The 13923-nt window shown below is 46.9% G+C and overlaps 1 protein-coding gene across 2 annotated transcripts in view; it reads right to left on the reverse strand.

The window, feature by feature from the left end:
• Positions 1-13923, reverse strand: part of CECR2 (CECR2 histone acetyl-lysine reader) — a 93273-nt gene that overhangs the window by 3546 nt on the left and 75804 nt on the right. For both annotated transcript variants that reach the window (XM_084498828.1, XM_084498827.1), the window contains 8 exons: positions 10951-11107; positions 6650-6779; positions 6325-6362; positions 6134-6225; positions 5738-5864; positions 3885-4318; positions 2535-2663; positions 1525-2335 (listed from right to left, as the gene is read on the reverse strand). In XM_084498828.1, the coding sequence (XP_084354954.1) occupies positions 1525-2335; positions 2535-2663; positions 3885-4318; positions 5738-5864; positions 6134-6225; positions 6325-6362; positions 6650-6779; positions 10951-11107 (1918 nt within the window). The remainder of the gene's footprint in view (positions 1-1524; positions 2336-2534; positions 2664-3884; positions 4319-5737; positions 5865-6133; positions 6226-6324; positions 6363-6649; positions 6780-10950; positions 11108-13923) is intronic.

A 13923-nucleotide genomic window follows, 5' to 3' on the forward strand; every position in this document is an offset into this window, starting at 1 on the left:
GAACTGAATCCTTAAGATTTCCATAAGATACAGCTCCAACTGCAGTTTGCAAACCACCTCCACCAGAGAAACATGGCACATGTAGGTTTGCTCTGACATGTGTGTACAGAAGCTGCCCCATGGAGAAGCAGCTTTGGGAAATACTGCAGAAGCCACATGAGAGCAAGCTAAGAGCCAGGGCTTTTTTGATTTTACACTGTGTTGCCCCTTCTGGTCCACAAATCTTGTTTGCCCACAGCTGGGCAAAAGCACTACCACATAGCAAGGTACTGTGAGGCTGATCACAGCCATATTTTAACCAACTGTGATTTGGAGATGCAGCCACTCTGCCCTGTAATCACTCAACGTCCTCTTGCAGTCTCTGTTCTATATCCAGCACAGTTAAATGATAATGAGTTTTAGGCAATGCCACACAAGGAAAGAGTTTCCGTAGTCCAAGGCACACAAGGGATCGATAAAAGATACAAGGTTTTTGATCTCTAGTTTACCAGCTAAAATTAATGAAAAAAATTGTTTTTGATCTCTAGGTTTTTTTGATCTCTACTTTAGGTTTGTTTTATTTTATTTATTTATTTATTTTTTTATCTCTAGTTTACCAGCTAGAATGAATGAAATTCAACTAGAAAGAAACTTGTGGTGGCATACATGACACGCTGCCATCTCATCTGAACTGACATGACTTTTCAGTGCCTTTCTAGCAGTCCTGTTCTGTGAAGATTTTGAGATGCTAAGCTCAGAAGGCACATGTGCATTTCAGAGGAGAAGCCATACTGACATATATTCAAGGAAGTGTATTCAAACCATTTCTTCGCATAATGTCTTCTCTCCTTACCTAACTCTTTGCAGATTCAATTTTTATATTAAATCCAAGTGAGTTCTAGAAGCATTACAGACTTACAGACCGTGCACCCAAAGGCAAACTGATAACTTGCAGGTATAACTGGTATGGAGGGGACCTCTGGCAGGTTACAGTGAAATGAAAAATCTTAGAAAAATCTACGTGATGGCTGGAGCAGAAAATATATTCTGATTTAGAATTTGAAGAAAAAAAAAGACGTGTATAAACTATGTGTCCCACAACTATTTACACAAAAAATTAATCCTTTTCTAGAATAGAACCTGCTTTTGTTGCTGATCTTCAGCCAGTGCTTAAAATGGCCCCCAGTGAGCCTGAAAGTCAGAGCATCTTTCACACTTCTCTAACGGTGCAAATCCAAATAAAGCCACATCTGCAGATGCAGGCTTTGTGCATCTGCAGCACAGTTAAGCTCAGGACCCCAAGAGTCTGGAGCAGCAAAGCTAAACTATGTGGTGTTTCCCAGCTCCTCACAAGCACCCACCTACTACATGTGAACTCACAAACGCAGGGCATAGCTCCTCGCTCCCTGTGGCTGCTTGCGCACCCTTGATGTGTGCAGACAGGCACAAGGATTCATGGGGCTGCATCCTCTGCTGAGGTCCAGCAGCAGCAAGAACTGGGGAGAAGCCTCTGGGTGGCTTCTGGTCAGTGCCACGGGGAGTTACCTTGGTTGCTCTCCGGCTCCATGGTCTGATCCTGCGAGCTCCCATTCCCCATGACCGGCTTTGGGGGTGGCACGCCAGCAGAGGCGGCGTGAGCCAGCTGGGGAAAGGGTCCGGGGAGGTGCGGCGGGGGCGGCTGGCGAGGGTGGTAAGGCACGCCCGGCGGGCACACGCGGGAGGACAGCTGCTGCATCGCGATCATCTCTGGGCTGTCCATCATTGAGTCCCCGCCCTGGCACCCTCTCTGAACCTGAGCCGGTCCCCCAAACAGAGCGGCCGGCGGCTGCGGCATCCTCTGGCCAGCAGCTTTCCCGGGTGGTCTGATGTACCCTGAGGGAGGCACCCCGTGAGGTAGGAAGTTTGATTGCTCAGTCCACTGGCTGGGAGGCAGAGGAGGCCGTAAGGCCCGGGGCTCCATCATGTGGCCCATGGCGCGGGGCTGCAGCGAGGGCGCTGGCCCCATGGGTGCCTTCTCCTCCGGCCCCACGGCACCCTGGCTGGCGGTGCTGTGGCTGCCATTCCACAGGGCCGGGTGCCCGCGGTTCAGGTACTTGTAGGGCCGGTACATATGTCCAGGGGGCACCTCCGAGCCTTCTGGCGGCCTCACCGGAGGCCCGTTGTGCCTTGGAGGGAGGAAGCCCTGCTGGAACTGGGCTGGCGGGTAGACGGCATCCGGAGGGGGGCCGCTGACGCGCCCCAGCTGCAGGGTGCCGGGACGGGGTCCGAGGCCGGTGACGTGGGTCGGCCCCGCACACACCTGCTTCTCAGGGGCAGCCAGCCTGTGCCCACGGTGCTCGTTCAGTCCCACGGCCGGCTGGGGAGGCAGAGAGAAGGACATCAGTGAGAGGGAGGTGGGAAAAGACTGATGCTGGCATGCCAGCAGGTTGATCTGAGAGGCAATGCCACTGCAGGGGCCATCAGGGAGTCCCCCACACACCAGAGGGGACAAGCAGGGCACTGGGTGCCGTGATTTGTTGTTATGAAACAATTGTTATTGTTATGAAACAATTTACCTGCATGGCAAAGTGCTGGTGCTGCTGAACCGGGTCTCCAGGATGGGGCTCTGGCACTCGCGGTGAGCCATACAGTTTTGTTGGATCTGATCCACGCAGGGGACCGAACGTTCCTGGCACAGCTGGTCTCTGGGGGACGGGGAAGGGAGCAGGAAGGAGAAATAAACACATTTGTGAGATGCAGAAAAGCAGAAGAGCTGCTTCAAGCAGAGGGTAAGCCAAGACCAAAAGAACCACACAGAACAGACAGGCTTTTTGGAGATGCCATGAAAAACCTGTAGGCTTTTCTATGAAATGACACAGCTCTCCTGCCAAAGAGTATCATATATCCCTGAGCTCAGGTTGTGATACACTCACCTACCACCCAGCTATTCGGAAGCAAGTAAGACAACTGGAGGGGATGCTGGTTTATTCCTGTCCCTGGAGCAAACCACAGGAGCACGTGAGCAGAACAAAGGGGACCATGCTGGATTGCTTTCAAAATACTTGCTGGCTCCAGCTCTCCTACTGGCTTCTGCTGCTATCTGCATCACAAGAATCACTCTAAAACGTTTTCTTTCCAGCTAAAAAAGTGAGGAATAGCCTGGATCTCAGAAAAGCAGCTGTCACACTACACCACAAGACATCACGGGTTAAAAAGGAAAAGACAGTAAAGGATGGGTGAGGAACAGCCCATAGAAGAGGCAGAACAGGTGGCCCTCGGAGAGGAAACATCAGGCTAAAGGGAGGTCACTGCTGCAGCCCAGGGTGGCCTTGTGTGTGGTTTTGTTTACTGCTTTTATAAATATCAAGGCACAGAATGCAGTAGTATGCAGATGGCACAAAGTTACCGGGCATCTGTAAACAATTGAGACAAAAGAAGACTGGCTTGTTCAGCATCATAAACTGGAGGTTGAAAGAGGAAACGTGACTGCTTTACGTGCACAATGGGGTACCTCTCCAGGGAGAGAGAGAAAACCGGGGGAGCCAGGACTGCCCAAGCACACATGGGTACTTGCCTGCAAAAAATGTTGTTAGACCTTTCCTAATTAGTGTGGTAGCGATCTAGTTCAGCCTCCAGTTACAGAAGTAGCTACTCTTCTAGCTCCAGCTACTCTTAACAGAGTGTGTTATTTTCAGTCCTATCTCCTCAGCCAACTACACAAAGACCGGGTAAGGCCGAACTGTCTTGGTTTAAATTTAAGGGCTGAAAAGTTTCAGTTTGAGAAACCACAGCTCCGACCCTCAATCTCTGGGAGGAGATCCTTGCCACAAAGTAGGGATTCCACAGGGGAGAGTTCAATTCCCTTTTCCCTCCCCGCCTCCCTCCGCAGGCAGGATCGATGAAGAACAGCAGAAACTGCTCCTTACCATCTGGCCGGGATGTGGCACGGGGCTGGGCATGCCGCCGTACTGCAGCGAGCGGGGAAAACCTCGCCCATTGGAAGGGCCCACTTCTCGAGGAGGCTGCATGGGGTTGCCACTTGGATCCTCTGCAGAGGACGAGGAGAAGGAGGAGGAGGAGGAAGAGGAGGAGGAGGCGGGAGCCCTCGAAGCAGCTCGATATGGTGGAGGTTTCCCTCCATTTTCCAGGCGCTGCTGCCTCTTGCCTGGTCCCTCTGGGTCTCGTGACCGAGTCCAAACATTGCCAGCGCTGGAGCGGCCAGCCCGCCGGCTCCTCTTCTCCCGCCTCCCATCTTCTCTGATCCAAAACTCCTCATCTGTGTCTCCATCTTCCCCAGGGAAGTGCTTCATCATTGCTCGGTGGAAACACCTCTCCAAGTTGTAAGCCATCTTGGTATATTCTGCCAAAAGAAACCCAGCAACATCAAGGACAGAGCCTTACAGAGAGAAACAGTTAAGCAACATCAGACTTTCCTCATTTCCCCACAAAAATTATCTCTTTCTGCAGTTGTTTTTTTTTTTTTTATTTTTTTTTTTTGAGGAAGACTTTTGTTTCTACCTAGTTGACCGGTCTATATTCTTAAACTCAATAAGCAATGCAGCATCAGATTTGTTCAGTAACCCCACCAGAGGACAGGCACATAGGCATGACAAAGTACCATTAGCAGCATGGCTTGCACAGTCAGCATTAACCTAACATCCCAGAATAGTACCAAGAATTACATTACGGCAAACACCACCTCTGCTTGCAGAGATGTGTGACCTGCACTGCTAGCCAGCAGTGCTGAGAAGAGAAACGTTAAATTCCAGCAATGCTATTTGATTCTGCTCAAGAGGCTTTTGCTGGACTGGTTCAAATCTCTGCTGTATGCTACAAGACAAAGGAAAAAAATCAGCAAAGATCATTTATCCATGTACAGTTTTTAAAGCACTTGCTGACCATGACACAAAAGCTATTGCAAATACCACGGTCACTACTGTGCAATTCCCACAGGACAGTTCTGCTCTGAGGGGCTCCTACTTTTCATTGGAGTGGATAAGAAGGAAAATACAGGTGAGAGGTGTCGATCACAAAGTCTTGAAGCAAATGACTTTCCAGTTGTTTCCACTGAACTAAAAAGTTCCTTGGACGACAGAGTTCCCCCACTGGCAGTGCAGAAATGCTTTTACTTAGGGCCCACAGTGACAAGCTGAGAAGCTCTGTTTTCACTTTCAAAGCGGTGCTGTTGAGACATGGTCTGCAGCGATGACCCACCATATGGGGAGTGACTTCTTACCTAAGCAACGTGCAGAATTTTAATCGGTGTGGCAATTAAACCCAGGGTTTCCCATTTGTGGGCTTATGCTATTCATTCAAAAGCCAAGCAACCTAAAAAATACATTTTCCATACAAAAGGCTACAGATGTGGCTCACTTTTCACTTTTTTTTGGGGTACTCAACAAACACTGGGGGCTGACCAGACTCGTTATGTTCTTCAAAATGTATTAGATATCATGAGACAAAGGAACACAGACGCATGCAAGCACACAAAGGAGTAAGCTCGTAAAGAAACGGACTTTCTTCTCTTTGTATGTTCTGCCTTCACCACCTATCAACATGGGAGCCCCTTAGGATGACAGGCCACATATATCAGCATGACAACTGTGCTAAAAACCTGGCTAAATCCCCAGGCCTTACTACTCAGGAGCTTTCCTCCAGCCTCTCAAAAATATCCTGAAAGAGAGTAAGCACAAATCAAGTTCTGGTGAGTAGGTAGGGATCAGTGCCTGCTTTAACTCAGCACTGGAAATAGATGAACTTAGCATCTTAGTGCTCTTACCACTGCCTTCACCATTGTACTTAAGACAGTTCCTGAACATGGTCTTCATATCGCCCACAAATTCTTCCTTGGTGCAGTACTGACCTCCATTCAACTTCTTCTCCATGCTAGAGATGTCCATGGGGGCCTGAAATTCAGCAAAACTTTCCTTGAGTTACAGCAAGAGCAATGGGACTTACAAAGGTACATAAATTACTAGCTTCCTCACAGAGGGCATGCAGAGCAGAGGCTGCTCTCCTGAGGGCAGCCTCTCCTCTTGCATTTCCTATACCCAAAGGGATTACTGCAGCTTGACTGTGAGGATAACACAGCTCACAGAACTTCAAAACACTTACAAGTAATTGCACCCCAGTCAACAAAGAGCATCAGTCAAGCACGCTGCGCTGCTTTCCCTACCTTAATGATCTGGTAGTAGTTAGGAGCATACGACTCATCAACGGGTTCCAAGAAGGGCCAAGAGTCCTTGTGAGCCTTTACCACGTCTAGAACTGGTAGCAACAAAAGACAGGCGATTACACACATGCCTGGGGGACTGTGTCGCTTTGAAGAAGTCATGCAAAGAGGAAAATCGGGACAGGTGGACTAACCTTTGTACATGGCTGTGAACTCATCATCCAGTTCAAAGCTGTAATTGGAAGAACAACAGTGAATAACAGAGACTTAGCACATATAAGGCATTCCCTCTTACCTCATCCTCCCTTCCATGCCACATGCAGTGCCATGAAGTTAAACAGGCCTCATCACAAACACTTGTCTCGCATGGACCAAATCCAGGTGTTTCTCAGCTTACTCCTTGCTGCTCTCCAACCTCACTTATCCCTCCTCGTTCCTGTGAATGACCACACTCCTCTCCTCCCCTCCCTACTAAGGCTTCACTGCACGGGTGTGCTGCACGCCCAGCTGCATACTCACAGATCCTTGGTCCTTCGCTCTTCCCTGGTAGGGGAACTGGGATCCAAGTGGGAAAGCTCGGGGGGCAGCTCCTTCCCCTGTGCCAGCAGCCAGGCCCGCTCTTCACGAAGCTTCCTCCTCCTGGCTCGCTCTGCAGCAGGAAGGGGAGACAAGCAGAAAAAGCCATTCAGTGCTCCTTGTCAACAAGGTCTCACAGAGAAAACTCAGGCAGCTCCTGCAGCTCTCAAGAACTCTCTGCAAAGAAGCAGAGGATCTGAGAACACCGTACACCACAAACACACCTCTTCATTTTCCCTTGACTAGTCCATCAGTGATTTCGGAGCATTACTGTGATGCAGATGCTCCACATGCCACCTTCCAGACAAATTCCTGACCACATTGTGGTACAAAGAGAGTTCAAAGCACAGACCAAGGCATAGATCAGTTAAACAGAAAGAGATGACTTATTAAATTACCATCCTTTATCTGCTTGCCACCAGTCCCCATGCTGTCAAAAAAGCACAATAACTCCTCAGCCAGGTGAGCTCACAGCAGCTGGTTTTGCACTGAGGCTGATGAAGAACAGTGCTGAAAGAAGGGTGAAGTTCTACCAGCTGGGTGGCAACGAGTAGCTGGGTCAATAATATCCTCCATCCCCACAGCCAGCTTTGGGAAGATTGTTCAGGTAGGCCTTCACGGCCAGCAGCCAGAGAGAGCAAGCTACCACACAGGAGGGCCACTGGGACAGCTTTGGTTTAAGAGGTGAGAGACAGGAAGAAGCAACGTTAGTAATATAACCTGTGGTTTGCAACCAGACAGCTGGCTAACAGATTGCTTCATAATAGAAAGTTTATGGACTCTTATGAACCTCATTTCCTTTTTGTTATAGGAAACCTGAATTCATTTGACTTGCTAAACACCTGTACCAACTTTCTGTTGAAGCAGAATTCTGTGAAAATGCAGCTCAAGGAGAGATGTCATAGCTGCAACACCCCAGGAAATTGGCCACAGGGCCACACCAGGGAAACACCCAAGTGAAAGAAAGATTGGAGACCTGGCCAAAATCCTCTAACAGAGGCTCCATCTCTGGACAATGACCCAGACTTGAGAAGCACATGCTGGTAGAACAGTATTAATATGCTGTCCTACTGTGCCAGTCAAAAGAAAGCCTGTGATGAGGAGTAGGAGCACAAGAGAACTAGGAATGAGTGTCTCCAGGATGACCCTATCTGTATGCATTTAATCTTTACTCTTACAAGAGAATCACCACTCAAACAGACATTCTGCTGCTAAATAAAACCTTCCATGCTTCTCCTGCAGCGACTGAGGAAAATGTAGGTACTCCTTCCCTGAAGAGGAATTGACAGCCACACCTCATGCCCACTTAAAAAAACAAGTGATGGATTTCTGTTCTGGGAAGGAACCTGAGATGTCACAGTCACCAATGGTACCACTGCAAGTCATGGTTTTACTCCAGGAACAATACCCATATCTGAAAGCACACTCTAACAGGATAATGGATATTGTTTAGGAATAGCTACAAGGTGTATGTTTTCCAGAGAGGTCCATGGCTAGATGTATCAAAGATTGGTAAAAAGAGTCCAAATTTAAATTTTCTGTTAGAAGACTCCAGGCAGCACTGAAGTTGAGAGGACAGGACTTTCATTTAATATGTCCTACAGAACCTATCAGCATCTGTTACACCATTTAGTAAGGTGAGGTCTAACATCAAACTACAGTTAGCGGAGATTATCAGTCAGTCCAAGCACAGGTTCAGTATTGCACGCTTCTTTAGTAAAATTAACCTCGCTTAGATTACATTGTTATGGATGCCTAAGTGAAAAAGCTGAGAAACACGTATAGTAATGACTTGGGCAGCAAAAGGAAAGTCTCATGCCAACAGCAACCAAGAGGTAAGGTCACGTAGATATTAGAAATCCATCAATGCCTGCCAAGCATCTGACATGGTAAACTGACAGAGATTGCGGAGCGCTTCCGTGTTACCAGGCTGGAGCTCAGTCAGTACTGTGACAGGTCCCAGCACCACAGGGAGGAATTAACACAGCTATGTTAAAGGTAGAGTTTGCTGCCATGCTGTTGGCCTGGACTGAGAGGCCACCAAATATCAAAAGCTGACCAATGCCCTAAAAAGTACCTCAAACAGATAGAAAGTCGTGTGTGAGAGGTAATGTTACAACGGCATCTGGAAGAGAACTGGAAGATTCTAACCTGCTGTTCTGGGAGAAATCTAGAAAGCTGCTTTGACTCCTAAATTCAGGAAAATCCAGATGGGCCCAGCAGGAGGGTCCCTAACTGGGGTGCGCATTGGAGTGGAGGGAAGTGAAATCACACACTGGAAAGAGGAATGCGATCTAGAGACAGGCATACAGTCCAAACCCAAGATGCAGGTGAAGTGCTGATGAAGTCACAAAGAACACAGATATTCCACCCTGTGTTTCATATCACCCCTCTTAACAATTTACAGAATTGTTAAATCCTAAGCAGAAGGCAAAATACAGGAAAGTCTTTGTTACCCTAAAAATATCTGTCAGCGGATGTCCAGCTTTAACAAGTCTGAACCAAACAAAACAAATGACTTCATTTTCAAATCACTTTCTGTCCATCATAAGAACTATCACAGTAAGTGTTAACAGAGGGTGTTGGAGGGTGAGCTTGACAGTCATAGAACCAGTAAGCAATAAGGAAAGATGGTTACGAAGCCAAAAGTCTTACCCAGATAGCTGCTGTTTCTATGGATGAAAAATATAGCACTGATTTAACAGAACAGATCATCCATTCAAACAACCTTTCCAAACAGCTTTTGCACCAGTTTAAAAGCAGACTTCTCTTGACTTAGCCTAAACTGACTGGGAACAAGTTTGAAGTAAATTGAAAGAAACTGCTCAAACCAAAATAAAAGCATGCCTGCCAAGAAAAGCACTAATGTATGCGAAATGGCTTAAAACAGCTTACTGCCCAACCCCATGCCAGTTTTTTGAGTGGCTCTGGTGAGTTTGTATCAGATGACATAGTTATTGTATTTACCCCCAAATTCACAAGGCTTTTATCAAAACAATACCTGACCAACTCTGAATACTAGATTTAAATTTGCAGCTCCTCTGGATCTTGAAGATTAATTTTGTCTATACAGATGGAGAGTTAAAGCACAGGGAACATGCAATTTGCCAAGGTGAAACAGATACCTGTAGCAGATCTGGAAGCTGGATGATTCTGAGTTTAAAGTACCAGATTAGCCAAGACCAGCAACCAGAAATATCCAAAGGCCAAGCAAGTAATTGGATTTTCAAAAGGTTAGAAAGTAAGCAGGTAAAAGGAACTATTCTTAGATAACATCTGGTCTGCTACCAGACATCTGGTAGCAGACTTGTTTCATCTTGGAAAGTTTACAGGGTTTGCATGAACCCTTTTTCCCCCCCCCCTCCTTTTCTGGTTCTTTTTCCATCTAAGGATTCGCAACAGTGATACTGCCACGCATTGTGAGAACATATTTTCTGACAATATTCAGTGTTTCCCTGGAACTGCAACAGCCCAGCCAGCCACTGGCAAAAGCAGCAAATAAAGAAATCCCTGTAAAGGAGGCTAAGAGAGGTGGTGGTTAGATATGAGCCTGCTCTTAGACACCAGTACCTACATGTACTGGCTGAATGTCTCCAGTCTGTGTCTCAGACTGATGTATGAAATGCAAGACCACTGTTTCTTGCAGAACAGCCTATATTTATGTTACTTAAAAACATCAGAAAACAAGACTAAAACCTGAATTTGCCACCTGCCAGTGCCCTGTTTAGCCTGGTTCCTTCACCTTTAGTACTCCAGCTGATGAGGTCAGGAGCAATATAAAAATAATACCCTCGCTATTCCCATGTTGTCCCCTTCCCTTTCTCCCCGAAAGGAATCCTCCTTTCATCATGCAGTAGGCCAAAAGGACCAAATACTATTCAGTAAGAGTTAAGCCAGCTAAGCCTGCATGGAGGGAGATCTATGAGAAGCCCAGTGGGGACACAAAAGAAGGAAACTGAGGAACAACATGGATAGCAGGAGAAAAATACAGCTATGACAAGGAAAAAATGAGTATGACTTGAAGAAGACAGAACTGAAGAGAACACTAGGGAACAGCCATCAACACAAGAGGGGTGGACAAGGCAAAAAGAAAGTACAGTCAGACCAATTTATCTAAGCCAAGTCCAAGAAGAGTTATTCCCATCAGTTTGCCTGGCAGGGGAGGGATGCAAATAGATCTTAGTTCAAGATCTCAGACTCAGCTTTGAAATCTCCCACCTCTGCTTCACACTGGCTGCACGTACCTTCCACTGCTTTGACCTTCTCCTCCATCTCTCTTTTTCTTTCCTCCTTTAGCAGCTGCTCCTGCTCCCTCTTCTGCACTGCTATAAGGATCTGGCGCTCCTCCTCTTCCTCCCTGCGCCTCTGCTTCTCCATCGAACTGAGCACATTCGGGTTTACCTGTGACAAAACAGTGCACAGAAAAATGTAATGCAGCACTGGCTTATTCAAGTCTGAGCAGAGGCAGGTTTACTTGTGCAAGTATTAAGGCATACCTACAGTGAATGGCTGGAACAACAAAAAGAGAGATGTACATATGAATTCTCAGATAAAAAGCAACATGGAAAGGTAATTGTCAAGCAATGAGACCCTACTGACTGAAAGGCAAAGGAAGGAGAAGTGATTGGTTCGGCAAACTGCTGCTCCACCAGGGATGTGCCCCATGGACTTCCCTTATGGGCAAAGGAATCTGGCTGTTGTCACCCCTGTGCAATGCCTACACCCCTTCCAGCTAGCCGAGTCCCATGTTACAAGTGTGAGCAGAAAGAACTGTTCTGCTGCGCCTGGCTCTGCCATAAAACACCCAGTACTTCGGATAGAAAAGGAGACCAGTACAGCCTTACGTCAAGGTATCATTTGGAGTGTTTTTCTTTCCCATTCAAACTAAAGCCTACCATACTTCTATGAGCTAATCTCCCACGAACCAGCCCTCAGTCATTTGTTTGTTTCCTGCTGGGTCCCCTGGCCAGCTTTCTCATTCAAGTACGCCTGGCTCTTTATGGCCCCACTTCCTCACCTCCCCACGCCCAGCAGGCTGTAAGGCTGTGTTTGATCCCACTTAGACTGCACGCTTCTCAGACCAGGAATTGCCTGCTCCTGTTTCTCCAATAAAGTGCGAGGTATGTATGTGGCAGTGTGGAATTACCTTTATTGGCTTAATTTAATTAGAAATCAAATGAATCAGCCATCTACTCCCACCTCTTTGACTTCTGCAAGATCAAGGTACATGTGCCTTATCAGCAGGGAATACTGACCAGAAAAGAACAACGCACATACGGTTTTGTCCACCTTCATTTCAGGGACTAACCAGCAACCACCACTTAAGCAGAAGGTATTTCCTGAGGATTAGCAATCAGCTGGGGTCCCCTGGCTGCTGCTCAGACCATCAACTTCCCTCGGCCTACTATTAATCCCCAGAAAAAATCTGGCACTATGATTACTATTTTGTCCTTGTTTTGTTGCCTACAAGGGGAACCTCGGGGTGTTTTGATAAACGCCTAGAAATGTTGTCTGGTTTTAGTGTACATTCATTCCCTCTCTCCTTCCCCTTCCCCTACACAATGCTGCCCTACAATCTCCCCCTGCAGCTCTCCGTGGACAAGCACCACATTATTGTCCTGTCCTCAGCAGCAAAAATACATTAAGAGAATTACACTTCAACCACCACCAGCTACAGAAAAGCGTCCAAGGGAGCGCTACAGGATTTTTCACGACATCAGGTCCATATCCTGCCTTTAGAGACAGACTGGACAGCACAAGCACCTATCCTGTGCTATCTTTTTAGGTGAAAGCCACAGCATGATCTCACCACAAGGGAACTCTGCCTATTTTCCTTCTTAGTTCTTTGCCTACTATTAGTACTTAATGCTTCCACTGCTTTCCAAAGGAAACCATTCTGCAAGTCCACACTCCTTTAGGTTAGCCAGCATCTCCTCGCATTCAGCCTGAAGTTAATTTTTCATCCCCTCATTCCATCCAATTATTCCTAGTTACTCTTTTCTAGTCCAGCATAAATTCCCCTCTCCTTCAGTCACATTCCAGTGTTTATGAGCTTCCTCAGACACTTGCACAAATCTTCTGTTTCTGTAATTAGGTTAAATATCTCCTTATAAAGCAACCCTTCCAGCTCCTTAATCATTCCAGTTGTCTTTCTCAGATATTTCCTCCAACCGATCAATATCTAAGCACCAGCATGCCCAGGACTGACACTGGTATGTCAAGTAGAAGATAAGAACTTGCAGAATTGGGTTCTACATTTTCGCTTTTTATTCTTTTTCAAATCCCTTTCCTATCTTATTTTCTACTCATGCACTACAAACAACTTCTTTTCAGGCCTGATCCTGACAGTCTTTAAACAGCTTTCCTCCCAACCTCCTTGTCTGACCTATAAATTGCAATAGAAACCAAAGAAAACCATCATTAGGAAGAGAAAGAGGTAAGCAGGAACCAGCCCTCAGAAGTCAGCAGCACACCAGAGATTTAATTGAGGATGTGACCATCAGCCTTTGGACTCTCCAGCCAGTAGATCTAAGCCAGCCTGTCATGCCACACTAATTTGAGCAAGTGTCAGTGCACAGGTAAGCCCTCCCCTTCCCTTAAATTCATGCAGCATCCACCATTCACAACCTACATAAACACAACACCCAAGTCGCAGTGGTCACACCAGGACCTCTCCAAGCCTACTGGGTGCATTGAGCACCCCATATATACTGTAATGGCACAAGACAGAATCCATAGCATGTTCTGGATCAACCCTTCACAAATATCATGCTGAAAAGGCAATGCAACAATCTTAGCAAAAGAGAGAACGTCAACCTGGCAAATCTAGGAACAGAAGGAAAAGAGAAAAGCAGGAACCACAGACTGCAGCAGATGCCCCTAACAACTGCATTTGCTCACTGGGGTGCTTGCAGGGCAGTGGCAATGCTGGGTGGATTCCTCACGACACTTCAGACACAGAAACGGCCTGAATTTCAGAGGGACCTACTGCCTGCTGCTGCTGTCCCAGTTAAAGCCCATTGGAGCTGAGGGTGTTCATCTCAGGGTTAAAAAATAAGCAAGCAAACACAAACAAAAGATAGATAGCAAGTTTCAAACTCCTACTAGACGTGATGGAAGCAGACACCCATTGGCATGACAAAAGCAAGAAACCAACACAAGTTAAACTTCCTTCTTAAATGAAGCAGCAGCAAAGAGAACATTTCTCCAGCTTCATT

This window comes from Aythya ferina, assembly GCF_964211825.1.
Source record: "Aythya ferina genome assembly, chromosome: 1".
Taxonomy (NCBI): domain Eukaryota; kingdom Metazoa; phylum Chordata; class Aves; order Anseriformes; family Anatidae; genus Aythya; species Aythya ferina.